We start from the raw sequence: 27,269 nt of genomic DNA, 5'->3' as shown, positions 1-27,269 counted from the left end.
AGAGATAGGGAGCGCGAGAGTACAGAGAGAGAAAGGGAGAGCACAGAGAGAGAGAGAGGGGAGAGAGAGAGAGCACACAAAGAGAGAGAGAGGAGAGAGAGAGAGGGAGAGTGAGAGTGAGAGCACAGAGAGAGAGAGGGAGAGCACACACAGAGAGAGAGGGAGAGCACACAGAGAGAGAATGGGAGAGCACAGAGAGAGAATGGGAGAGCACAGAGAGAGAGAGGGAGAGAACACAGAGAGAAGGAGAGCACAGAGAGAGAGGGAGAACACACAGAGAGAGAGAGGGAGAGCACACAGAGAGAGAATGGGAGAGCACAGAGAGAGAATGGGAGAGCACAGAGAGAGAGAGAGGGAAAGAACACAGAGAGAGGGAGAGCACAGAGAGAGAGAGGGAGAGCACAGAGAGAGAGGGAGAGCACAGTGATAGAATGGGAGAGCACAGAGAGAGAGAGAGGGAGAGCACAGAGAGAGAATGGGAGAGCACAGAAAGAGAGAGAGGGAGAGAACACAGAGAGAGAGGGAGAGCACACACAGAGAGAGAAAACGAACGCAAGAGTAGAAAGGAGCTCTGATAGTGAGACGGGCCGGGAGAGAAAGCAGCAGAGAGAGAGAGAGAGAGAGAGAGAGAGAGAGAGAGAATAAAGCCGGCGACAGAGAGACAGTTCAGTCGTCAGGAATTACAACACTGCCATGCAACCTTAGTGTGGGTGGATGATTTGGGGCTGTCGTTGGATGCCAGACCGTGCCGTGCAGTCCGAGTCCTGGGCATCACTGCAATGAGGTAGGGCTGCAGAGGGAGAGGGAGCAAGGCTGGCTGGGTTAGTGGGTAGATGAAACATTGTCTGCAGGGATGTGTGACGGAAATATACTCGTTCCTCTAGTTTAATTTATCCTACATGCAGGATATTTATAGGTTTTCAGTTGATACGAGAGTGAAGTTATAGTCTGCTTTATTCTGCTTCATACAGTAGCTACTGTTCTCCTGTGCGATCAGAGGAACTGGACTCTGGGATCTTTTCCCATCAGCCACAGAGAGCAGTGATGATTTGAAGGCCTGTCGGGACAAGGAGGTGTCACCATGAAGGTTTTTAGTCGTTCTCTATATGAAGTTACGGCTTCTAGCCTTGACATGACATGGTGGGTATAAAGCATGTCTGGCTGCTGTGATTCCCAAGGGGAAAATAATCTGGTACTGGTCGTCAGTGAGAACTATGAGACTTGTGGTGCTCAATATGGTATTATGTGGAGTATAAATCTAGACGGGGGAATTTAAGACTTGTTATGGAAGTGCTCTGTCATAAGTTGTCAGACTGTCTTCAGAGATTTCTGAGTTTATGACCTGGTATATAAATATATATAATACATATACTGTAGTGTCCCTAATGGGTGTAGAGGTGTAGAGGTGTAGGGGTGTAGGGGTGTAGGGGTGTAGAGGTGTAGGGATGTGTGTAGGGGTGTAGAGGTGTAGAGGTGTAGGGGTGTAGAGGTGTAGGTGTGTAGAGGTGTAGAGGTGTAGGGGTGTAGAGCTGTAGAGGTGAAGAGGTGTAGGGATGTGTGTAGGGGTGTAGAGGTGTAGAGGTGTAGAGGTGTAGAGGTGTAGGGGTGTAGAGGTGTAGGGGTGTAAAGGTGTAGAGGTGTATGGGTGTAGAGGTGTAGAGGTGTAGGGGTGTAGAGGTGTAGGGGTGTAGGGGTGTAGAGGTGTAGGGATGTGTGTAGGGGTGTAGAGGTGTAGAGGTGTAGGGGTGTAGAGGTGTAGGTGTGTAGAGGTGTAGAGGTGTAGGGGTGTAGAGCTGTAGAGGTGAAGAGGTGTAGGGATGTGTGTAGGGGTGTAGAGGTGTAGAGGTGTAGAGGTGTAGAGGTGTAGGGGTGTAGAGGTGTAGGGGTGTGTGTAGGGGTGTAGAGGTGTAGAGGTTTAGGGGTGTGTGTAGGGGTGTAGAGGTGTAGGGGTGTAGAGGTGTAGAGGTGTAGGGGTGTAGGGGTGTAGAGGTGTAGGGGTGTGTGTAGGGGTGTAGAGGTGTAGGGGTGTAGAGGTGTAGAGGTGTAGGGGTGTAGAGGTGTAGGGGTGTAGAGGTGTAGAGGTGTGTGGGTGTGTGGGTGTAGGGGTGTAGAGGTGTAGGGGTGTGTGTAGGGGTGTGTGGGTGTAGGGGTGTAGGGGTGTAGGGGTGTAGAGGTGTAGAGGTGTAGGGGTGTAGAGGTGTAGAGGTGTGTGTAGGGGTGTTTGTAGAAGTGTAGGGGTGTAGGGGTGTAGAGGTGTGTGTAGAGGTGTAGGGGTATAGAGGTGTAGGGCTGTAGTGGTGTAGAGGTGTAGAGGTGTAGGGGTGTAAGAGTGTAGAGGTGTAGAGGTGTAGGAGTGTAGAGGTGTAGAGGTGTGTGTAGGGGTGTGTAGAGGTGTAGGGGTATAGAGGTGTAGGGGTGTAGGGGTGTAGAGGTGTAGGGGTGTAGAGGTGTAGAGGTGTAGGGGTGTAGCAGTGTAGGAGTGTAGAGGTGTAGAGGTGTAGGGGTGTAGAGGTGTAGGAGTGTAGAGGTGTAGAGGTGTAGGGGTGTAGGGTTGTAGAGGTGTAGGGGTGTAGGGGTGTAGGGGTGTAGAGATGTGTGTAGGGGTGTAGGGGTGTGTGTAGGGGTGTAGGGGTGTGTGTAGGGGTGTATGGGTGTAGAGGTGTGTGTAGGGGTGTAGAGGTGTAGGGGTGTAGGGGTGTAGAGGTGTAGAGGTGTAGGGGTGTAGGGGTGTAGGGGTGTAGAGGTGTAGGGGTGTATAGGTGTAGGGGTGTAGAGATGTGTGTAGGGGTGTATGGGTGTAGAGGTGTGTGTAGGGGTGTAGAGGTGTAGAGGTGTAGGGGTGTAGAGGTGTAGGGCTGTGTTTAGGGGTGTAGAGGTGCAGATGTGTAGGGGTGTAGGGGTGTGTGTAGTGGTGTAGGGTGTGTAGGGGTCTAGAGCTATAGGGGTGTAGAGGTGTAGGGGTGTGTGTAGGGGTGTAGAAGTGTAGAGGTGTGTGTAGAGGTGTAGGGGTGTAGAGGTGTAGGGGTGTAGGGGTGTAGGGGTGTAGAGGTGTGTGTAGAGGTGCAGAGGTGTAGAGGTGTAGGGGTGTGTGTAGGGGTGTAGGGGTGTAGAGGTGTAGGGGTGTGTGTAGAGGTGCAGAGGTGTAGAGGTGTAGGGGTGTGTGTAGGGGTGTAGAGGTGTAGGGGTGTGTGTAGAGGTGTAGGGGTGTAGAGGTGTAGGGGTGTGTGTAGAGGTGCAGAGGTGTAGAGGTGTAGGGGTGTGTGTAGTGGTGTAGGGTGTGTAGGGGTGTGTGGAGGGCACAGGAGGTAGGTGGCAAATTAATTGGGGAGGGCGGGTTAACGGTAGTGACTTGAGTGGAATCAGTGGAATGGTATCAAATACATCAAACACATGGTTTCTATGGTTTCCATACGTTTGATACATTCCATGTACTCTGTTCCAGACATTATTATGAGGGGTGTAGCGGTGTGATTAAGGGTGTAGGGGTGTGATTAGGGGTGTAGGGGTGTGATTAGGGGTGTAGGGGTGTGATTAGGGGTGTAGGGGTGTGATTAGGGGTGTAGCGGTGTGATTAGGGGTTTAGGGGTGTGATTAGGGGTGTAGGGGTGTGATTAAGGGTGTAGGGGTGTGATTAGGGGTGTAGGGATGTGATTAGGGGTGTAGGGATGTGATTCGGGGTGTATGGGTGTGATTAGGGGTGTAGGGGTGTATGGGTGTGATTAGGGGTGTAAGGGTGTGATTAGGGGTGTATGGATGTGATTAGGGGTGTAGGGATGTGATTCGGGGTGTAGGGGTGTGATTAGGGGTGTAGGGGTGTGATTAGGGGTGTAGGGATGCGATTAGGGGTGTATGGGTGTGATTAGGGGTGTAGGGGTGTGATTAGGGGTGTAGGGATGTCATAAGGGGTGTAGGGGTGTGATTAGGGGTGTAGCGGTGTGATTAAGGGTGTAGGGGTGTGATTAGGGGTGTAGGGATATCATAAGTGGTGTAGGGATTTGATTCGGGGTGTAGGGGTGTGATTAGGGGTGTAGGGATGTCATAAGGGGTGTAGGGGTGTGATTAGGGGCGTAGCGGTGTGATTAGGGGTGTAGGGGTGTGATTAGAGTGTAGGGGTGTGATTAGGGGTGTAGGGGTGTGATTAGGGGTGTAGCGGTGTGATTAGGGGTTTAGGGGTGTGATTAGGGGTGTAGGGGTGTGATTAAGGGTGTAGGGGTGTGATTAGGGGTGTAGGGATGTGATTAGGGGTGTAGGGATGTGATTAGGGGTGTGATTAAGGGTGTAGGGGTGTGATTAGGGGTGTATGGATATCATTAGGGGTGTGATTAGGGGTGTAGGGATGTGATTAGGGGTGTGATTAAGGGTGTAGGGGTGTGATTAGGGGTGTATGGATATCATAAGGGGTGTAGGGGTGTGATTAGGAGTGTAGGGATGTGATTAGGGGTGTGATTAGGGGTGTAGGGATGTGATTAGGGGTGTAGGGATGTGATTAGGAGTGTAGGGATGTGATTAGGGGTGTGATTAGTGGTGTAGGGATGTGATTCGGGTATAGGGATGTGATTGGGGGTGCAGGGGTGTGATTAGGGATGTGACTAGGGGTGTGGTTAGGAGTGTAGGGATATGATTAGGGGTGTAGGGATGTGATTAGGGTTGCAGTGGTGTGATTAGGGGTGTATGGATGTTATTGGGGGTGTAGGGGTGTGATTAAGGGTGAGGGAAGAGGCCAAAGCCACTCCAGACAATATTTCAATTTCCCTTAGACTGTCCTCTCTACCCCAGGTCAGAGCTATGCTACGGGGCTACTGATAGAGGATGCCGGAGACGTTCTAGCATTTGGTTTCCCTCAAAGACTGCCGGCAGATCTTGTTTAAAAATCTGGGAATCCTCCAAACCTCCCACTGTATCAGCTTGGTTAAAAGATCTAACGTCTTTTGTACACTTGGAAAAACAGTATATACACTTTGAGAGGTTTTCTTTGACAGCTTTTATTAATGTACTTTTTTTTTCAACAGTTGCCTTCTATTGATCACCGTGCTTCTACACCTGCATTTTTGTTGCTGTTTGGGGTTTTAGGCTGAGTTTCTGATGTAAGAAGGGCTTTATAAATACATTTGATTGATTGATTGATTGAGTAAGAGTTTTGTCCAACAGGGGTTTATGAGAGGGTGTGGGAGGGGAGGGATAGTATGTTGTGATATTTGTTTTTGTGTGTGTATGTATGTATGTATGTATGTATGTATGTATGTATGTATGTATGTATGTATGTGTGTGTGTGTGTGTGTGTGTGTGTGTGTGTGTGTGTGTGTGTGTGTGTGTGTGTGTGTGTGTGTGTGTGTGTGTGTGTGTGTGTGTGTGTGTGTGTAAATGTGTACATATGTGCATTTATATGTATATTTCTATATTATTATTTCCAGTTGTATGTTTTCATTTATTTTATTTTTGTATGTATGCTACTTTCGTTGTTAAGGGGACCTCCTAGCGGATCCCGCTATCGGGATCAAAATTGACAACATCCGGTGAGATGGAGCGCGCTAAATTCAAATGACAAAATTGTAATATTAAACATTTATGAACATACAAGTGTCTTACATCATTTAAAAGCTTAACTTCTTATTAATCCAAACGCTGTGTCAGATTTCAAAAAGGCTTTACGGCGAAAGCATACCATGCGATTATCTGAGGACAGCGCCCCACATCAAAATACTTTTTCAAACCAGAACAGGAGTCACAAAATTCCAAATTACGATAATATAAATCACTTACTTTTGAAGATCTTCCTCTGTTTCCAATCCCAAGGGTCCCAGCTACACAATGAATGGTTGTTTTGTTCGATAAAGTCCTTATTTATATCTACTAAAGTCAGTTAAGGTGGCGGCTTTGATTTCAGTAATCCACTCGTTCAACATGCATACAAACAAATCCAAAAAGTTACTGGTAAAGTTCGTCCAAACAAGTCAAACGATGTTTCTAATTAATGCTCAGGTACTCTAATATCTAAATAAACGATAAAATTTAAGACGGAGAATAGTATGTTCAATAGGGAAGATAAATAACGAAAAGTGCGCACCTCATTCACTCGCAACAAGACTACATTTCTAATGAGAGACACCTTGGAAAAACTACAACTACTCGTTCATTTTTCAAAAAACAAGCCTGAAACCCTTTCTAAAGACTGTTGACATCTAGTGGAAGCCATAGGAACTGCAATCTGGGAGCTATTTATTTGTATATCCCATAGACTCGCATTGAAATGGCCTGTGACCTCAACAAAAAAAAATCAGAATGGATTTTCCTCGGGTTTTCACCTGCCATATCAGTTCTGTTATACTCACAGACATTATTTTAACAGTTTTAGAAACTTTAGAGTGTTTTGTATCCAAATCTACCAATTATATGCATATCCTAGCTTCTGGGCCTGAGTAATAGGCAGTTACACACACACACACACACACACTCCCAAATTGTGGACAGTGTGTGTGCGCGTGTGTGTGCGCGTGCGTGTGTGTGTGTGTGTGTGTGTGTGTATGTGTGTGTGTGTGTGTGTGTGTGTGTACGTGTGTGTGTGTGTGTGTGTGTGTGTGTGTGTGTGAGACGCGAGATGGAGTGTGTGTGTCTGTTTGTAGGGCGAGGTGGGGGGTGAGTGTAATCTCAGTATGTTCTCAGTGTGAATAGTGTCGTGGCTGTGAAGGTTCTTCCACCGCCGCGAGTTGTGTGTCTGCGTGTGTGTCTGCGTGTGTGTCTGCGTGCGTGCGCGTGTGTGTGTGTGTGAGACGCGAGATGGAGTTTGTGTGTCTGTTTGTAGGGCGAGGTGGGGGGTGAGTGTAATCTCAGTATGTTCTCAGTGTGAATAGTGTCGTGGCTGTGAAGGTTCTTCCACCGCCGCGAGTTGTGTGTCTGCGTGTGTGTCTGCGTGCGTGTGTGCGTGCGTGCGTGCGTGCGTGCGTGTGTGTGTGTGTATGAGAGCATGCGTTCCGTCTCTGACTGCGGTTTTGGTCCTTTATTCCTCTCTGTGTCTTTTGTAATGGTTCTCTACAGGGTGCGCCCAGCACTCTAGCAGATTACCCAGAAATCAAAGAGCAGGAAGGGGGCTAAACTATTTAACACTTTTCTACAGAAACCAGAGCCAATGACATCCGCTTTGCAATTGAAAGTAGGGATTGAAATGAATTGACGGAAGTGAGAGAACAGCTATGGTCCGTTGTTGTGTTCATAATAAATAAATAGCATTCGAACCTAATTATCCTTTAATACCAGATCAACCACAATTCTTTTGAAGCTTACACTTTCTTTTACTGTGTGAATCCAGTAAATAATTGGGCCAATAAACCTTATATGTGTCACGTCCTGACCATAGAATTATGTTATTTTCTATGGTAGAGTAGGTCAGGGCGTGACAGGGGGTGTTTTTCTATGTTTTGTCTTTCTATGTTCATGTTCTAGTTTTGTATTTCTATGTTGGTTTTGTTTGGGATGATCTCCAATTAGAGGCAGCTGGTCCTCGTTGTCTCTAATTGGAGATCATACTTAAGTAGGGTTTTTTTCCACCTGGGTTTGTGGGAGATTAGTTTTGAGTAGTCTCTGTTTCACCTCTGCGTCACGTTTTTTTTTTTTCTTCATTCAAGTTTATTTATGTATTGCATAGATTCACAGTATAAAAAATGTGGAACGACACACACGCTGCACTTTGATCCGCTTATTCCTATGACAACCGTGACAACATGAAATATCATGTATTTTGGTATATTCAAATAAATTGCTCACAGTTATTACATTATTATTATAATATTTTTTTGATATACATTTGAAAATACACTGAGTGTACAAAACATTAAAAACACCTTCCTAACATTGCGTTGCCCCCCCCTTTTTTTTGCCCTCATAACAACCTAAATTTGTCGGGGAGTGGACAAGGTGTTGAAAGTGTTCCACAGGGATGCTGGCCCATGCTGACTCTAATGCTTCCCACAGTTGTGTCAAGTTGGCTGGATGTCCTTTGGGTGGTGGACCCACCTTGACACATACAGGAAACTGTTAAGCGTGAAAAAGCCAGCAGCATTGCAGCCTGGCCCCTATTACCATGCCCTGGTTAAAGGTACTTCAATCTTTAGCCCATTCACCCTCTGAATGGCACACATACACAATCCATGTCTCAATTGTCACAAAGCTTAAAAATCTCAAGTCTTCTCCCCTTCATCTACACTGATTGAAGTGGATTTAACATGTGTCATCAATAAGGGATCATAGCTTTCACCTGGATTTTATCCTATTCTACAGTATCTTAGTCTATGCCGCTCTGACATTGCTCGTCCAAATATTTATATTTTCTAATTTTATTCCTTTACTTTAGATTGTGTGTATTGTTAGATATTACTTTGTTAGATATTACTGAACTGTTGGAGCTAGAAACACAAGCATTTTGCTACACCAGTTATAACATCTGATAAACATGTGTACAGTATGTGACAAATACAATTTGATTTAGATTTAGATTTCTGATTTTGACTTGATTCACCTGGTCATCTGTTAGGTAATGAGTGTTCATAATGTTTTGTATACTCAGTGTACATTTGTGATTGTGTTACTGTGTAATTGTACATGGCGCTGGATGTTTTGTGTGACAGCATGTTCCTCTAGCTAACAGGCTGTATAATTCAGAGATATGCTGTAAATGGGACTAAGCTGTTCTGACGCTCCCGTCACTTCTGTGACGCACAATGGTGCAGAGATACAACCTGTTTAGTATTGGTGTTTCGGAGACAGCAGAAATGCTGTGAGAGGACAGGGAGGTACAGAGAGAGAGAGAGAGAGATGTGCATGTCGTTATGATTCTGTAGCCTGTTCTCCATGTGAGGTGTGAGCGACGGTGTAGCGCCTCCCATCCCATGCAGGGGTGTGGGGTGAATCTAATGGCTTCAACATTCACACACACACACACACACACACACACACAGAGACACATACACAGGCACACAGCCCAGGGACCACGCCAGAGGGGACTCGTTACTGCTCCGGTGGCAACCAGGGTTGCCGTGGTGACACGCTGGGGGGCAGATGGTCTCCATGGCTGCTTTCTGTATTCTACACTCCCTGTGACTGATCTAGTACATCAGCCCTGAATCTCATTGGTTCACTGACGCTCCTTTAGGGCTGTAGTCCTTTGCGGTTGTCGAGAGCGTTTAGCTTCCTCTCTGTCACTGTCATATGTACGTAAACAGGGGTGTACCAAGGTAACCTGCCTAAATGACTACCGACCCGTATCACTCACGTCTGTAGCCATGAAATGCTTTGAAAGGCTGGTCATGGCCCACATCAACACCATCATCCCAGAAAACCTAGACCAACTCCAATTTGCATACCGCCCCAACAGATCCACAGATGATGCAATCTCTATTGCACTCCACACTGCCCTTTCCCACCGGGACAAAAGGAACACATGTGAGAATGCTATTCATTGACTACAGCTCAGCGTTCAACACCATAGTGCCCTCAAAGCTCATCACTAAGCTCAGGACCCTGGGACTAAACACCTCCCTCTGCAACTGGATCCTGGACTTCCTGACGGGCCGCCCCCAGGTGGTAAAGATTGGTAACAACACATCTGCCATGCTGATCCTCAACACAGGGGCCCCTCAGGGGTGCATGCTCAGCCCCCTCCTGTACTCCCTGTTCACTCATGACTGCACGGACAGGCACGACTCCAACACCATCCTTACATTTGCCGACGATACAACAGTGGTAGGCCTGATCCCTGACAACGACAAGACAGCCTATAGGGAGGAGGTCAGAGACCTGGCCGTGTGGTGCCAGGACAACAACCTCTCCCTCAACGTGATCAAGACTAAGGAGATGATTGTGGACTACAGGAAAAAGAGGCCCGAGCACGCCCCCAATTCTCATCGACTGGGCTGCAGTGGAGCAGGTTGAGAGCTTCAAGTTCCTTGGTGTCCACATCACCAACAAACTAACATGGTCCAAGTACACCAAGACAGTCGTGAAGAGGACATGACAAAACCTATTCCCCCTCAGGAGAATGAAAAGATTTGGCATTGGTCCTCAGATCCTCAAAAGGTTCTACAGCTGCACCATTGAGAGCATCCTGACTGGTTGATTCACTGCCTATTATGGCAACGGCTCGGCCTCCGACTGCAAGGCACTACAGAGGGTAGTGCGAACGACCCAGTACATCACTGGGGCTAACCTTCCTGCCATCCAGGACCTCTATACCAGGCGGTGTCAGAGGAAGGCCCTAAAAATTGTAAAAGACTCCAGCCACCCTAATTATAGACTTTTCTCTCTGCTACCGCACAGCAAGTGGTACCGGAGCACCAAGACTAGGTCCAAGAGGCTTCTAAACAGCTTCTACCCCCAAGACATAAGACTCCTGAACATCTAGTCAAATGGCTACCCAGACTATTTACATTGCCCCCTTGCCCTCTCCGTTGTTATCTATCCATAGTCACTTTAATAACTGTACCTACATGTGCAGTTGACGGCAGGTAGCCTAGTGGTTAAAGCGTTGGACTAGTAACTGAAAGGTTGCAAGATCAAATCCCTGAGCTGACAACGTAAAAATCTGTCGTTCTGCCCCTGAACAAGGCAGTTAGCCCACTGTTCCTAGGCCGTCACTGTAAATAAGAATTTATTCTTAACTGACTTGCCTAGTTAAATAATTAAAATAAAAAGTTGGACGTTTACATACACCTTAGTCAAATACATTTAAAATCAGTTTTTCACAATTCCTGACATTTAATCCTAGTAATAATTCCCTGTCTTAGGTCAGTTAGGATCACCACTTTATTTTAAGAATGTGAATGTCAGAATAATAGGAGAGAATGATTTATTTCAGCTTTTGTTTCTTTCATCAAATTCCCAGTGGGTCAGAAGTTTACATACACTCAATTAGTATTTGGTAGCATTGCCTTTAAATTGTTTAACTTGCTTCAAACGTTTTGGATAGCCTTCCACAAGCTTCCCACATAAAGTTGGGTGAATTTTGTCCCATTCCTCCTGACAGAGCTGGTGTAACTGTGTCAGGTTTTGTAGGCCTCCTTGCTCACACACACTTTTTCAGTTCTGCCCATAAATGTTCATAGGCTTGAGGTCAGGGCTTTGTGATGGCCACTCCAATACCTTGACTTTGTTGTCCTTAATCCATTTTGCCACAACTTTGGAAGTATGCTTGGGGTCATTGTCCATTTGGAAGACCCATTTGCGACCAAGCTTTAAGTTCCTGACTGATGTCTTGAGATGTTGCCTCAATATATCCACATAAATTTCCTTCGTCATAATGCCATCTATTTTGTGAAGAACACCAGTCCCTCCTGCAGCAAAGCACCCCCACAACATGATGCTGCCACCCCCGTGCTTCACGGTTGGGATGGTGTACTTCGGCTTGTAAGCCTCTGTAACGGCTGTCTTCGTCGTCAGACGAAACAGAGAAGTCATCGTCTGAGAAAGTGGACCAATACGCAGCAGAGTTAGTGTTCATCATTGAAGTTTAATTTACTAAAGAACACTACACAAAACAAAACAAGAAAACCGACAGCCAAACAGTCCTGTCAGGTGCAAAACACTAAACAGAAACAATTACCCACAAAACCCCAACGGAAAAACAGGCACTTATGTGTGACTCCCAATCAGCAACAACACTCTACAGCTGTGCCTGATTGGAAGCCACACGGCCAAAATCAACGAAACAAACCAACATAGAAAAATGCACATAGAATGCCCACCCAATGTAACACCCTGGCCTAACCAAAATAAAGAACAAAAAACCCCTCTCTATGGCCAGGGCGTTACAGCCTCCCCCTTTTCCTCCAAACATAACAATGGTCATTTTGACCAAACAGTTCTATTTTTGTTTCATCAGACCAGAGGACATTTCTTCAAAAGTACGATCTTTGTCCCCATGTGCAGTTGCAAACCGTAGTCTGGCTTTTTTATGGCGGTTTTGGAGCAGTGACTTCTTCCTTGCTGAGCGGCCTTTCAGGTTATGTCGATATAGGACTGGTTTTACTGTGAATATTGATACTTTTGTACCTGTTTCCTGTAGCATCTTCACAAAGTCCTTTGCTGTTGTTCTGGGATTGATTTGCACTTTTCGCACCAAAGTGCGTTCATCTCTAGGAGACAGAACACGTCTCCTTCCTGAGCGGTATGATGGCTGCGTGGTCCCATGGTGTTTATACTTACGCACTATTGTTTGAACAGATGAACGTGATACCTTCAGGTGTTTGGAAATTGCTCCCAAGGATGAACCAGACATGTGGAGGTCTACAATTTATTTTCTGAGGTCTTGCCTGATTTATTTTGATTTTCCTATGATGTCAAGCAAAGAGGCACTGAGTTTGAAGGTAGGCCTTGAAATACATCCACAGGTACACCTCCAATTGACTCAAATTATGTCAATTAGCCTATCAGAAGCTTCTAAAGTCATGACATCATTTTCTGGAATTTTCCAAGCTGTTTAAAGGCACAGTCAACTTAGTGTATGTAAACTTCTGACCCATTGGAATGGTGATACAGTGAATTGTAAGTGAAATAATCTGTCTGTAAACAACTGTTGGAAAAATTACTTGTGTCTTGCACAAAGTAGATTGCCAAAACTATAGTTTGTTAACAAGAAATGTTGGAGTGGTTGAAAAACAAGTATTAATGACTCCAATCTAAGTGTATGTAAACTTCTGACTTCAACTGTACATTTTACCTCAGCTAACCGGTGCCCCCGCACATTGACTCTGTACCGGCACCCCCCTGTATATATTGTTCTTTTTTACTGCTGCTCTTTGTTACTTGTTACTTTTATCTCTTATTCTTATCCGTCATTTTTTAAAGTGCATTCACTGTAAGGTGCATGTTGTATTCGGCGCATGTGACTAATAACATTTGATTTGATTTATTTAGGTTTCTACGTGATCACCTGTGAGTCTGTAGAAAACTGTTCCTCTGTTTCCTGGCTTAGTCTGACCTTACGTCTGTGTCTCCACGAGCTCTGTTTCCTCTCCATGTCAGATTCACAAACCCAGTGACCATCAGAGAATGTTGTACATTTTAGTGAGCGAGAAGGTTTTCACTCCCAATGTGTTTTACACTGGACTAGCGATATGTGTCTTTAGGTGTGAACACCTGCGTCTCTAGTTGAACTGTTCCTGTGTTCCTGTAGTCTGACCTATGACCTCCTGTCTGTTGTGTTGTGTCTCCAGGAGTCTTAGCGGTGGCTGCAGCAGAGTGATCCAGCAGAAGTAGCAGGGTAAGATAAGTTAGAGGTCAAGATGGCGGGACAGGGGCTGCTGCCCTCCACCAACCGTTACCTCCTCCTGCTCCTGGGGGTTCTGTCTGTGGCCCACGCCTCCGTCTTCCTCAAGGCCCGCTTCCAGAGGGACCGCCGTAACATCCGCCCCAACATCATCCTCATTCTGACTGACGACCAGGACATGGAGCTCGGTGAGTCTGGCTTCACAACCCTGTTCCTGGAGAGCTTCCGTCCTGTTGGTTTTCCCTCCAGCCCTAATCTAGCGCACCTGGTTTCACTGGTTAGACTAGTCTGACAGACCTGATTCTAGTAATTAGCTGATTGATCAGATTAATCAGGTGAGTTACTCTGGGGAAAGAGAGGAACAAACTAACACGTTCCCGGATGTTTTTTTCTTCCATATTTAATGTATCTGTATGTCTGAGTACGTCTCACTACGTCCCTGTCACACAAAGACGTGTTTGTCTGGTAACAGTTAACATAGACAAGGAGGTGCCGTCTCATTATGTCCCTGTCTGGTAACAGTTAACATAGACAAGGAGGTGCCGTCTCATTATGTCCCTGTCTGGTAACAGTTAACATAGACAAGGAGGTGCCGTCTCATTATGTCCCTGTCTGGTAACAGTTAACATAGACAAGGAGGTGCCGTCTCATTATGTCCCTGTCTGTTAACAGTTAACATAGACAAGGAGGTGCCGTCTCATTATGTCCCTGTCTGGTAACAGTTAACATAGACAAGGAGGTGCCGTCTCATTATGTCCCTGTCTGGTAACAGTTAACATAGACAAGGAGGTGCCATCTCATTATGTCCCTGTCTGGTAACAGTTAACATAGACAAGGAGGTGCCGTCTCATTATGTCCCTGTCTGGTAACAGTTAACATAGACAAGGAGGTGCCGTCTCATTATGTCCCTGTCTGGTAACAGTTAACATAGACAAGGAGGTGCCATCTCATTATGTCCCTGTCTGGTAACAGTTAACATAGACAAGGAGGTGCCGTCTCATTATGTCCCTGTCTGGTAACAGTTAACATAGACAAGGAGGTGCCGTCTCTCAGACTGTCTACTAATTATCTGCTTTTGTTTGTTACCCTCCATCTGACAGTGTGGCCTGTCTTCCTGAGTGCTGCTGAGCTTGATGCCAGCTCTGTCTCTTTCTGTCTCTGTCTCTCTCTTTTGCTGTCTCTCTCTCTTTCTCTCCCTTTCTTTCGCTGTCTCTCTTCTTCCTCGACCAGGGATAGGCAACGCCAGACTCTTTGGTGGCCTGATTGGTGTCACACTTCTGCCCCAGGCACAGCTAACACACCTGACTACAATAATCAACTAATCAACTTACAATAATCAACTTCAGTTTGGAAAGCAATTAGTTTAATCAGTTGTGTTTGCTGGGGATAGGAGAAAAGTGTCACGCCCCTGAGGACTGGAGTTGCCCCCCCCCCCCCCAGACTCTCTGTCTGACAGACAGACAGTTAGAATTGCCCCCCCCCCCCTAGACTCTCTCAGTCTGACAGACAGACAGTTAGAATTGCCCCCCCCCTAGACTCTCTCAGTCTGACAGACAGACAGTTAGAATTGCCCCCCCCCTAGACTCTCTCAGTCTGACAGACAGACAGTTAGAATTGCCCCCCCCCTAGACTCTCTCAGTCTGACAGACAGACAGTTAGAATTGCCCCCCCCTAGACTCGCTCATACAGACAGACAGACAGACAGACAGACAGACAGACAGACAGACAGACAGACAGACAGACAGACAGACAGACAGACAGACAGACAGACAGACAGACAGACAGACAGACAGACAGACAGACAGAGAAATTATTGTCAGTCTTCTATGCAGCTGCCATTGTCAAAGGCACACCAAGCCAGATGCCGCGTGACGCCCTCTCACTGAGAGGAACACTTTGGCACGTCAGCACCATTATACCCACAATACATCACTTCCCCTACGTCAAGGGCTCGGCATGCACACCCAAGACTCGTCTCTCTGTCTCTGTCTGGCATGGGGGTTGGAGAAGGGGGGTATTAAACACTTTTCCGCCAGTCATTTTCACTGCGCTGGGAGAGAGAGAGAGAGAGAGAGAGAGAGAGAGAGAGAGAAAGTACAAACGGCAAAGTTTCAAACCAGCTCATTTCATAACTTAAAGGATTTCATTCCCTAAACCCCAGTAGATTAACCTACCGCAACCAGAAAAATGAAAGGAATTTCAATGCCCATTGTTACGGAACGAAAAAGAGAGACTGTAATTCCGAATGGAAACCATGGGGTTCTAGATAAAAGTCCTTGGGAGTAATTTTCTAAAGCAATTTTGACAAAAGCCTCTATTCCATATAGGGGGGCGAGCAGCACTTATATCCCTTTATCTGTCATCACCTGATATTACATCCAGACCACTGAGAGACCAACACTGCTCTCTGCCAATCACCCTCTCCGCTGTGGGCCGAGGACCTATCCAACTAAATCGTTGAATATGCAAACTTTCTACTGGGTAATTAACTATGAGTAGCCAATCAGAGCTCCTCCTCCGTCATCAGCCCCACTTCAGAGCACTCCATTTATTACTAGGTACTGTGCTGTTCTCTAAACACTAACCCCTCTCCCATCTCCAGCTCTCTCCAAACTGCATCCTTGTCCCCTTAAGCAGGCTTGAAAATGGACACTCCAGTTGCATCCAGCTTTACTTAGAGTAGTTTACCCCTACTCTCTCTCTGTATCTCTCTCTCTATCTCTGTCTCTCTCTCTCTCTCTCTCTGTCTCTCTCTGTCTCTCTCTCTCTCTGTCTGTCTCTCTCTCTCTCTGTCTCTCTCTATCTCTGTCTCTCTCTCTCTCTCTCTCTCTCTCTCTCTCTCTCTATCTCTCTCTCTCTCTCTCTCTCTGTCTCTCTCTGTCTCTCTCTCTCTCTGTCTGTCTCTCTCTCTCTCTGTCTCTCTCTATCTCTGTCTCTCTCTCTCTCTCTCTCTGTCTCTCTCTGTCTCTCTCTCTCTGTCTGTCTCTCTCTCTTTCTGTCTCTCTGTCTGTCTCTCTTTCTGTCTTTCTCTCTGTCTGTCTCTCTCTCTCTGTCTCTCTCTCTCTTTCTGTCTCTCTGTCTCTCTCTCTCTGTTTCTCTGTCTCTCTCTCTGTCTCTGTCTCTCTCTCTCTCTGTCTCTCTCTCTCTCTCTCTGTCTTTCTGTCTCTGTCTCCCTCTCTCTGTCTCTCTCTGTCTGTCTGTCTCTGTCTCTCTCTCTCTCTCTCTCTCTGTCTCTCTCTTTCTGTCTCTGTCTCTCTCTCTCTCTCTTTCTCTCAATTCAATTCAAAGGGCTTTATTGGCATGTGAAACATATGTTTACATTGCGAAAGTAAGTGAAATAGACAATAAACAAAGTGAAATAAACAATAACAAATGAACAGTAAACATTATACTCTAAGGAATAGAGACATTTCAAATGTCACATTATGGATATGTATAGTGTTGTAACGATGTGCAAATAGTTAAAGTACAAAAGGGAAAATAAATAAACATAAATGTGGGTTGTATTGACAGTGATGTTTGTTCTTCACTACTTCCCCTTTTCTTGTGGCAACAGGTCACACATCTTGCTAGTGTGAGATTCCACTGCCTCTCTCTCACCTTGTCAAAGTAATTTTCACAGCACTTTACAATTACATTAAGCCAGTGGAAAAGGTGACACTGTTCCTGAATGAAAATGGCCCCTGAAGACTCCATATTGCAGGATGATTGCCTATTTTGTACAGGCTATTTTAGGCGGCTCTCCAATAGATTTGGCCAATCAACATATTGCTCACTCCAAGTGTACTAGGTTGAAGGGGTCTGTAGCGTATCACAAAATACTGTTTGGAATTCAACTTAGGCAGCCCTGTTATCTGTGAAAAATCTCCCATGTTACAGTTTTTTACAAATCGCTAGGACCCATTTCTCAATACTTAGGTCACTTTTTCAAAAATCTTCACACAGTTCTCCTATCTAACTTTCAGCTTGGCACAGCAGTTCATTTCACGTTCAAAATGCCCCTAAAACTACCAAAACACTTCATACATGTCTCAAATCAACTCGTTCTTCTATAACACTAGCAAAGGTTGTCACCCAACAAGCACACTGTCACTCATAAAACAACGACCTAAAAAACACTAACAACAGGTAGCATTACACAATGTTTTCTTTACTAAACACGACACCTCTCTACTGTTTAGAATTCACTGCAGTATATGTTACAGGAATGACACCTCTCTACTGTTTAGAATTCACTGCAGTATATGTTACAGGAATGAATCAGACATGATGCAATATGCTTCAATATGTTTTATGTCATTTGTTGGCATTGAGTGATTCCAAAATACAAGAATTTGTATATACACCATCTACCGATACAGATACAGTAGCAATGCTAGTCAACCCTGTCTTCTGCATTTGGCCACAGGTTCTCATCCATGTCACATCTTATGTCATCTTGGGCAATACACCTAGGAAAGAATCTTTTGGCATGCCTGGTCCATCCCTGTTAATCTTCTGCAGATATGTCCAGGCATCCAGCATTCATTGCATCCAGGAGGGACATTTGATCATGTGGATGGTGGTCATAAACCTTCCATTCTATGAGGAAAATAATTCCTCTATGGGGTTGAGGAATGGAGAGTAAGGAAGGAGGAAAAGTGACATCATCCTGGGATGGGTTGCACACCACTCTGTGACTGCACGGGAGTGGTGAAATGCCACATTGTCCCATACAATTACAAACGTTGGCCGATTTGGCCTCACTGCAACCCTTTCCTCACCTGGCACAACCCTTCCATAGAGGTCATCCAGGAATGAAATGAGACGCTCGGTGTTGTATGGCCCAGTTAGTGGTTTGTGTAACAGCAATCCATCAGAGGATAGTGCTGCCCACATTGTGATGTTGGTACCCCTCTGGCCCGGGACATCCACTGTGGCTCTTTTCCCAATCACATTCCTTCCTCACCACCGTGTTCTGGCCCGGATGAAACCAGCCTCATCCACAAAGATGAATATGTGGGGTGTTTGCCTGGCTTCAATCTCCATGACTCTCTAAAATAAGTCCACAAGGCAACATAAGAGTTAGGCTGTTACGGTAGTTTACATTATACCTAAAAACATGCCTCTGCCCTGTTTGGTTTTGTTAAAAACCAGTTGTGTATTTTATAGTCATTTTACCTGGACTTATTGGTTCAGAGTTCCTCTCAAAGGGGACGGCGTACAACTGCTTCATCCTGACTTGATGTTGTTTCAGGACTCTAGAAATATTTGTTATGCTTACATTGTCTGCCAACACTCTGTCCCGAATCTCTGTGAGTTTTATGCCATTGTTTCTGATGACAATATCAACGATTACAGTTTCCTGCACAGCAGTGAAAATCCGACCTCTCCCGCCTGTAGGAGGTAACCGTTGGGTCCTAAGCAGAAATACAAAAACAATTACAATTACACACAAGTAGGTTTGGAGGCTTTGCTCAGTTGACTTCTGTTATGTGCAGTTCAGTCAGATGCCTTTGCAGAATACACATCTTACCTGTTGTTTTGCTGGAAATTTCTCAGAATAGATGCCACTGTTGAGCGTTGCAGATTTGGCTCCACTCTCAGACCAGCCTCTCTCATTGATAGACCATGATTTATTACATGATCAATTATAGTAGCCCTAATCTCATCTGAGACTACAGCTCTTGATTTACATTTACATTTACATTTACATTTAAGTCATTTAGCAGACGCTCTAATCCAGAGCGACTTACAAATTGGTGCATTCACCTTATGATATCCAGTGGAACAACCACTTTACAATAGTGCATCTAAATCCTTTAAGGGGGGGGGGGGGTTAGAAGGATTACTTTATGCTATCCTAGGTATTCCTTGATCTTCCTCTCAGTCTTCTTCCACCACACATACAAACTCCTCTTCCTCTCCCTCTCCCAGCCACTCTTCTTCCTCTGTCAGCCACTTCTCTATCTCTGTCTGGGTCCATGTTTACATTACAGTACAGCATTTTTCCTAAGATGTCCCCTTTTGTATAGATGGTAATGTAATTGAAAGACTAACACCTGGGTAGGTGTTCAGCTACAATGGGAATCAGCTGTGGTTGGTCTAATTGTTTTGATTGTATTTAATCTTTTAGATTTGGAATATATTTCAATATGGTATTACTGTAGAAATGTAGCACATTTATGTCTTATTCAATTTTGTATTATTGTAGGTTTTGAACAGTTTGAACAGTTCAGTTTAACAGTTATGAAAAGAGTATGTAAACATCTGCAAATTGGCCTGTGGTACATAGAGATTTGGTGTAGGTTGTATCTGAGTGAGAAAAGAGTTCATGAAAATTCATGTAGTCATTGAATGCATTTTGTGCCAAAGCAATGAAAAATGATCCATTGTTTAGCCCACATAGACTGCTGTTGTGCTCACTGTGTGAAGAGTGTTGAAAAGTGACCTAAGTATTGAGAAATGGGTCCCAGCGAATGTAATGAACTGTAAATAGGAGTGAACTTTCCCCTCCCTGTCTGAACCTCTATAGGACAGTGTTAACATTTCTCGGCATGGCCAGCCCTGTGTTTTGACCTTTGTGTCTGGTTGTTAAAGGCCTGGCGATTGTCTCTGAAAAGGTCAAGAACTTCAGGACCTCCTCCATCTGTAAACTTTACCCTGCCCTTCGTGTGTGTGTGTGTGTGTGTGTGTGTGTGTGTGTGTGTGTGTGTGTGTGTGGTGGGGTTGTGCCCTCCTCTCCTCTGTGTTGTTTGTTTAATCTTCTTCCAGAAGACAGACAGTGAGAACCTTCTCCCTTCCCATCCTCCCTCCTCCTTCCTTCTCCCTTCATCTCCTCCCTCCTCCTTCCTTCTTTCTTTATCTCATCCCTCCTCCTTCCTTCTCCCTTCATCTCCTCCCTCCTCCTTCCTTCTCTCACACATGAGCAGAACAGATGCCATGCTAAGTGGTGGGTGGGGGCTGCCTCCCGCTTGTCACATGTCAATCTGAAACAGAGCAGATCTGACCCTGGTGTGTGATTCTCTCGCTCCGCCTCTCTCTTTCAATTCAATTTCATTTTCAGGGCTTTATTGGCATGGGAAACATATGTTAACGTTGCCAAAGCAAGAGAACTAGATAATAAACAAAAGTGAAATAAACAATAAGAATTAACAGTAAACATTATACGCACAGAAGATCTAAATGAATAAAGACATTACAAATGTCATATTATGTATATATACACTTTGTAACGATGTGCAAGATAGTTAAAGTACAAAAGGGAGAATAAATAAACATAAATATGGGTTATATTTACAATGGTGTTTGTTCTTCACTGGTTGCCCTTTTCTTGTGGCAACAGGTCACAAATATTGCTGCTGTGATGGCACACTGTGGTTTTTCACTCAGTAGATATAGGAGTTTATCAAAATTAGGTTTGTTTTGGAATTCTTTGTGTAATCTTAGGGAAATATGTGTCTCTAATATGGTCATACATTTGGCGTTTGGCATTTCCACCTCATTTTGTGGGCAGTGTGCACATCGCCTGTCTTCTCTTGAGAGCCAGGTCTTCCTACGGCGGCCTTTCTCAATAGCACGGCTATGCTTACTGAGTTTGTACATAGTCAAAGCTTTCCTTTTTTCTTTCTCTCTCTGTCTCTCTCTCTCTCTCTGTCTCTCTGTCTCTCTCTGACTCTCTCTGTCTCTCTCTCTCTCTCTCTGCCTCTCCATCTCTGTCTCTCTCTCTCTCTCTCTCTCTCTCTCTCTCTCTCTGCCTCTCTCTCTCTCACACGATCTCCCTCTTTCTCTCCCGGTCTCTCTGTCTTCCCCCCTCGTCAGGCTCCATGCAGGTCATGAATAAGACTCGTTGTATCATGGAGCAGGGCGGGACTCACTTCTCCAACGCCTTTGTGACCACGCCCATGTGCTGTCCTTCGCGCTCCTCCATGTTGACGGGGAAGTACGTTCACAACCACAACACCTACACCAACAACGAGAACTGCTCCTCCCCTTCCTGGCAGGCCCAGCACGAGACTAGGACCTTTGGAGTGTACCTCAACAACACTGGCTACAGGACAGGTCAGTAGTCCGTACAGATTGACACACACACACATATGTACTTGAAGTCATCACTTATCTCTTATTCAATTAGGGCAAACACTAATTTAATTGAGAATTCAAAAACCTTTCTTAATTAGATTACACATTTCACACTCTTAGTTAGGACTTGTGAAAGCCATTAGATGTGTTTTCTACTGTCTGGTGTTCTGTTCTATCCTGTCTGGTGTTCTGTTCTATCCTGTCTGGTGTTCTGTTCTATTCTGTCTGGTGTTCTGTTCTATCCTGCCTGGTGTTCTGTTCTATCCTGCCTGGTGTTCTGTTCGATCCTGCCTGGTGTTCTGTTCTATCCTGTCTGGTGTTCTGTTCTATCCTGCCTGGTGTTCTGTTCTATCCTGTCTGTTGTTCTGTTCTATCCTGTCTGGTGTTCTGTTCTATCCTGCCTGGTGTTCTGTTCTATCCTGTCTGTTGTTCTGTTCTATCCTGTCTGTTGTTCTGTTCTATCCTGTCTCGTGTTCTGTTCTATCCTGTCTCGTGTTCTGTTCTATCCTGTCTGGTGTTCTGTTCTATCCTGTCTGGTGTTCTGTTCTATCCTGTCTGTTGTTCTGTTCTATCCTGTCTCGTGTTCTGTTCTATCCTGTCTCGTGTTCTGTTCTATCCTGTCTGTTGTTCTGTTCTATCCTGTCTGGTGTTCTGTTCTATCCTGTCTCGTGTTCTGTTCTATCCTGTCTGGTGTTCTGTTCTATCCTGTCTGGTGTTCTGTTCTATCTTGTCTGGTGTTCTGTTCTATCCTGTCTGGTGTTCTGTTCTATCCTGTCTGGTGTTCAGTTCTATCCTGCCTGGTGTTCTGTTCTATCCTGTCTGGTGTTCTGTTCTATCCTGCCTGGTGTTATGTTCTATCCTGCCTGGTGTTCTGTTCTATCCTGTCTGGTGTTCTGTTCTATCCTGCCTGGTGTTCTGTTCTATCCTGTCGGTCCTGATTAGTGGACTAATACCCCCTATTATCTACAGGATATAGTGGACTACTACCCCCTATTATCTACAGGATATAGTCCACTACTACCCCCTATTATCTACAGGATATAGTAGACTACTACCCCCTATTATCTACAGGATATAGTCCACTACTACCCCCTATTATCTACAGGATATAGTCCACTACTACCCCCTATTATCTACAGGATATAGTCCACTACTACCCCCTATTATCTACAGGATATAGTGGACTACTACCCCCTATTATCTACAGGATATAGTGGACTACTACCCCCTATTATCTACAGGATATAGTAGACTACTACCCCCTATTATCTACAGGATATAGTAGACTACTACCCCCTATTATCTACAGGATATAGTGGACTACTACCCCCTATTATCTACAGGATATAGTGGACTACTACCCCTTATTATCTACAGGATATAGTGGACTACTACCCCCTATTATCTACAGGATATAGTAGACTACTACCCCCTATTATCTACAGGATATAGTGGACTACTACCCCCTATTATCTACAGGATATAGTCCACTACTACCCCCTATTATCTACAGGATATAGTGGACTACTACCCCCTATTTTCTACAGGATATAGTCCACTACTACCCCCTATTATCTACAGGATATAGTCCACTACTACCCCCTATTATCTACAGGATATAGTGGACTACTACCCCCTATTATCTACAGGATATAGTGGACTACTACCCCCTATTATCTACAGGATATAGTCCACTACTACCCCCTATTATCTACAGGATATAGTGGGCTACTACCCCCTATTATCTACAGGATATAGTGGACTACTACCCCCTATTATCTACAGGATATAGTCCACTACTACCCCTTATTATCTACAGGATATAGTAGACTACTACCCCCTATTATCTACAGGATATAGTGGACTACTACCCCCTATTATCTACAGGATATAGTCCACTACTACCCCCTATTATCTACAGGATATAGTCCACTACTACCCCCTATTATCTACAGGATATAGTCCACTACTACCCCCTATTATCTACAGGATATAGTGGACTACTACCCCCTATTATCTACAGGATATAGTGGACTACTACCCCCTATTATCTACAGGATATAGTAGACTACTACCCCCTATTATCTACAGGATATAGTAGACTACTACCCCCTATTATCTACAGGATATAGTGGACTACTACCCCCTATTATCTACAGGATATAGTGGACTACTACCCCCTATTATCTACAGGATATAGTGGACTACTACCCCCTATTATCTACAGGATATAGTAGACTACTACCCCCTATTATCTACAGGATATAGTGGACTACTACCCCCTATTATCTACAGGATATAGTCCACTACTACCCCCTATTATCTACAGGATATAGTGGACTACTACCCCCTATTATCTACAGGATATAGTCCACTACTACCCCCCTATTATCTACAGGATATAGTCCACTACTACCCCCTATTATCTACAGGATATAGTGGACTACTACCCCCTATTATCTACAGGATATAGTAGACTACTACCCCCTATTATCTACAGGATATAGTCCACTACTACCCCCTATTATCTACAGGATATAGTCCACGACTACCCCCTATTATCTACAGGATATAGTCCACTACTACCCCCTATTATCTACAGGATATAGTGGACTACTACCCCCTATTATCTACAGGATATAGTAGACTACTACCCCCTATTATCTACAGGATATAGTGGACTACTACCCCCTATTATCTACAGGATATAGTGGAATACTACCCCCTATTATCTACGGGATATAGTGGACTACTACCCCCTATTACCTACAGGATATAGTGGACTACTACCCCCTATTATCTACAGGATATAGTGGACTACTACCCCCTATTATCTACAGGATATAGTCCACTACTACCCCCTATTATCTACAGGATATAGTGGACTACTACCCCCTATTATCTACAGGATATAGTGGACTACTACCCCCTATTATCTACAGGATATAGTCCACTACTACCCCCTATTATCTACAGGATATAGTGGACTACTACCCCCTATTATCTACAGGATATAGTCCACTACTACCCCCTATTATCTACAGGATATAGTCCACTACTACCCCCTATTATCTACAGGATATAGTCCACTACTACCCCTTATTATCTACAGGATATAGTCCACTACTACCCCCTATTATCTACAGGATATAGTGGGCTACTACCCCCTATTATCTACAGGATATAGTGGACTACTACCCCCTATTATCTACAGGATATAGTCCACTACTACCCCTTATTATCTACAGGATATAGTGGACTACTACCCCCTATTATCTACAGGATATAGTGGACTACTACCCCCTATTATCTACAGGATATAGTCCACTACTACCCCCTATTATCTACAGGATATAGTGGACTACTACCCCCTATTATCTACAGGATATAGTGGACTACTACCCCCTATTATCTACAGGATATAGTGGACTACTACCCCCTATTATCTACAGGATATAGTCCACTACTACCCCCTATTATCTACAGGATATAGTGGACTACTACCCCCTATTATCTACAGGATATAGTGGACTACTACCCCCTATTATCTACAGGATATAGTGGACTACTACCCCCTATTATCTACAGGATATAGTCCACTACTACCCCCTATTATCTACAGGATATAGTCCACTACTACCCCCTATTATCTACAGGATATAGTCCACTACTACCCCCTATTATCTACAGGATATAGTGGACTACTACCCCCTATTATCTACAGGATATAGTCCACTACTACCCCCTATTATCTACAGGATATAGTGGACTACTACCCCCTATTATCTACAGGATATAGTGGACTACTACCCCCTATTATCTACAGGATATAGTCCACTACTACCCCCTATTATCTACAGGATATAGTGGACTACTACCCCCTATTATCTACAGGATATAGTGGACTACTACCCCCTATTATCTACAGGATATAGTGGACTACTACCCCTTATTATCTACAGGATATAGTGGACTACTACCCCCTATTATCTACAGGATATAGTCCACTACTACCCCCTATTATCTACAGGATATAGTGGACTACTACCCCCTATTATCTACAGGATATAGTCCACTACTACCCCCTATTATCTACAGGATATAGTGGACTACTACCCCCTATTATCTACAGGATATAGTCCACTACTACCCCCTATTATCTACAGGAAATAGTGGACTACTACCCCCTATTATCTACAGGATATAGTCCACTACTACCCCCTATTATCTACAGGATATAGTCCACTACTACCCCCTATTATCTACAGGATATAGTGGACTACTACCCCCTATTATCTACAGGATATAGTCCACTACTACCCCCTATTATCTACAGGATATAGTGGACTACTACCCCCTATTATCTACAGGATATAGTGGACTACTACCCCCTATTATCTACAGGATATAGTAGACTACTACCCCCTATTATCTACAGGATATAGTAGACTACTACCCCCTATTATCTACAGGATATAGTAGACTACTACCCCCTATTATCTACAGGATATAGTCCACTACTACCCCCTATTATCTACAGGATATAGTGGACTACTACCCCCTATTATCTACAGGATATAGTGGACTACTACCCCCTATTATCTACAGGATATAGTCCACTACTACCCCCTATTATCTACAGGATATAGTAGACTACTACCCCCTATTATCTACAGGATATAGTCCACTACTACCCCCTATTATCTACAGGATATAGTGGACTACTACCCCCTATTATCTACAGGATATAGTGGACTACTACCCCCTATTATCTACAGGATATAGTCCACTACTACCCCCTATTATCTACAGGATATAGTGGACTACTACCCCCTATTATCTACAGGATATAGTGGACTACTACCCCCTATTATCTACAGGATATAGTGGACTACTACCCCTTATTATCTACAGGATATAGTCCACTACTACCCCCTATTATCTACAGGATATAGTAGACTACTACCCCCTATTATCTACAGGATATAGTCCACTACTACCCCCTATTATCTACAGGATATAGTGGACTACTACCCCTTATTATCTACAGGATATAGTCCACTACTACCCCCTATTATCTACAGGATATAGTCCACTACTACCCCCTATTATCTACAGGATATAGTCCACTACTACCCCCTATTATCTACAGGATATAGTCCACTACTACCCCCTATTATCTACAGGATATAGTGGACTACTACCCCCTATTATCTACAGGATATAGTGGACTACTACCCCCTATTATCTACAGGATATAGTCCACTACTACCCCCTATTATCTACAGGATATAGTAGACTACTACCCCCTATTATCTACAGGATATAGTCCACTACTACCCCCTATTATCTACAGGATATAGTGGACTACTACCCCTTATTATCTACAGGATATAGTCCACTACTACCCCCTATTATCTACAGGATATAGTCCACTACTACCCCCTATTATCTACAGGATATAGTCCACTACTACCCCCTATTATCTACAGGATATAGTCCACTACTACCCCCTATTATCTACAGGATATAGTCCACTACTACCCCCTATTATCTACAGGATATAGTCCACTACTACCCCTTATTATCTACAGGATATAGTGGACTACTACCCCCTATTATCTACAGGATATAGGCCACTACTACCCCCTATTATCTACAGGATATAGTGGACTACTACCCCCTATTATCTACAGGATATAGTGGACTACTACCCCCTATTATCTACAGGATATAGTAGACTACTACCCCCTATTATCTACAGGATATAGTAGACTACTACCCCCTATTATCTACAGGATATAGTAGACTACTACCCCCTATTATCTACAGGATATAGTCCACTACTACCCCTATTATCTACAGGATATAGTGGACTACTACCCCCTATTATCTACAGGATATAGTGGACTACTACCCCCTATTATCTACAGGATATAGTCCACTACTACCCCCT

At 44.5% G+C, this 27,269-nt stretch overlaps 1 protein-coding gene across 6 annotated transcripts in view; it reads left to right on the top strand.

The window, feature by feature from the left end:
• Positions 1–27,269, top strand: part of LOC115168595 (extracellular sulfatase Sulf-2) — a 127,196-nt gene that overhangs the window by 46,328 nt on the left and 53,599 nt on the right. For all 6 annotated transcript variants that reach the window (XM_029724008.1, XM_029724011.1, XM_029724009.1 and 3 more), the window contains exons 2-3: positions 13,200–13,440; positions 21,053–21,292. In XM_029724008.1, the coding sequence (XP_029579868.1) occupies positions 13,269–13,440; positions 21,053–21,292 (412 nt within the window). In that variant the 5' untranslated portion in view covers positions 13,200–13,268. The remainder of the gene's footprint in view (positions 1–13,199; positions 13,441–21,052; positions 21,293–27,269) is intronic.

The sequence above is a fragment of the Salmo trutta genome, chromosome 30 (assembly GCF_901001165.1).
Source record: "Salmo trutta chromosome 30, fSalTru1.1, whole genome shotgun sequence".
Lineage (NCBI taxonomy): Eukaryota > Metazoa > Chordata > Actinopteri > Salmoniformes > Salmonidae > Salmo > Salmo trutta.
Note: the sequence above shows the minus strand (reverse complement) of the source record. Positions and strands in the feature narration are given on the sequence as shown.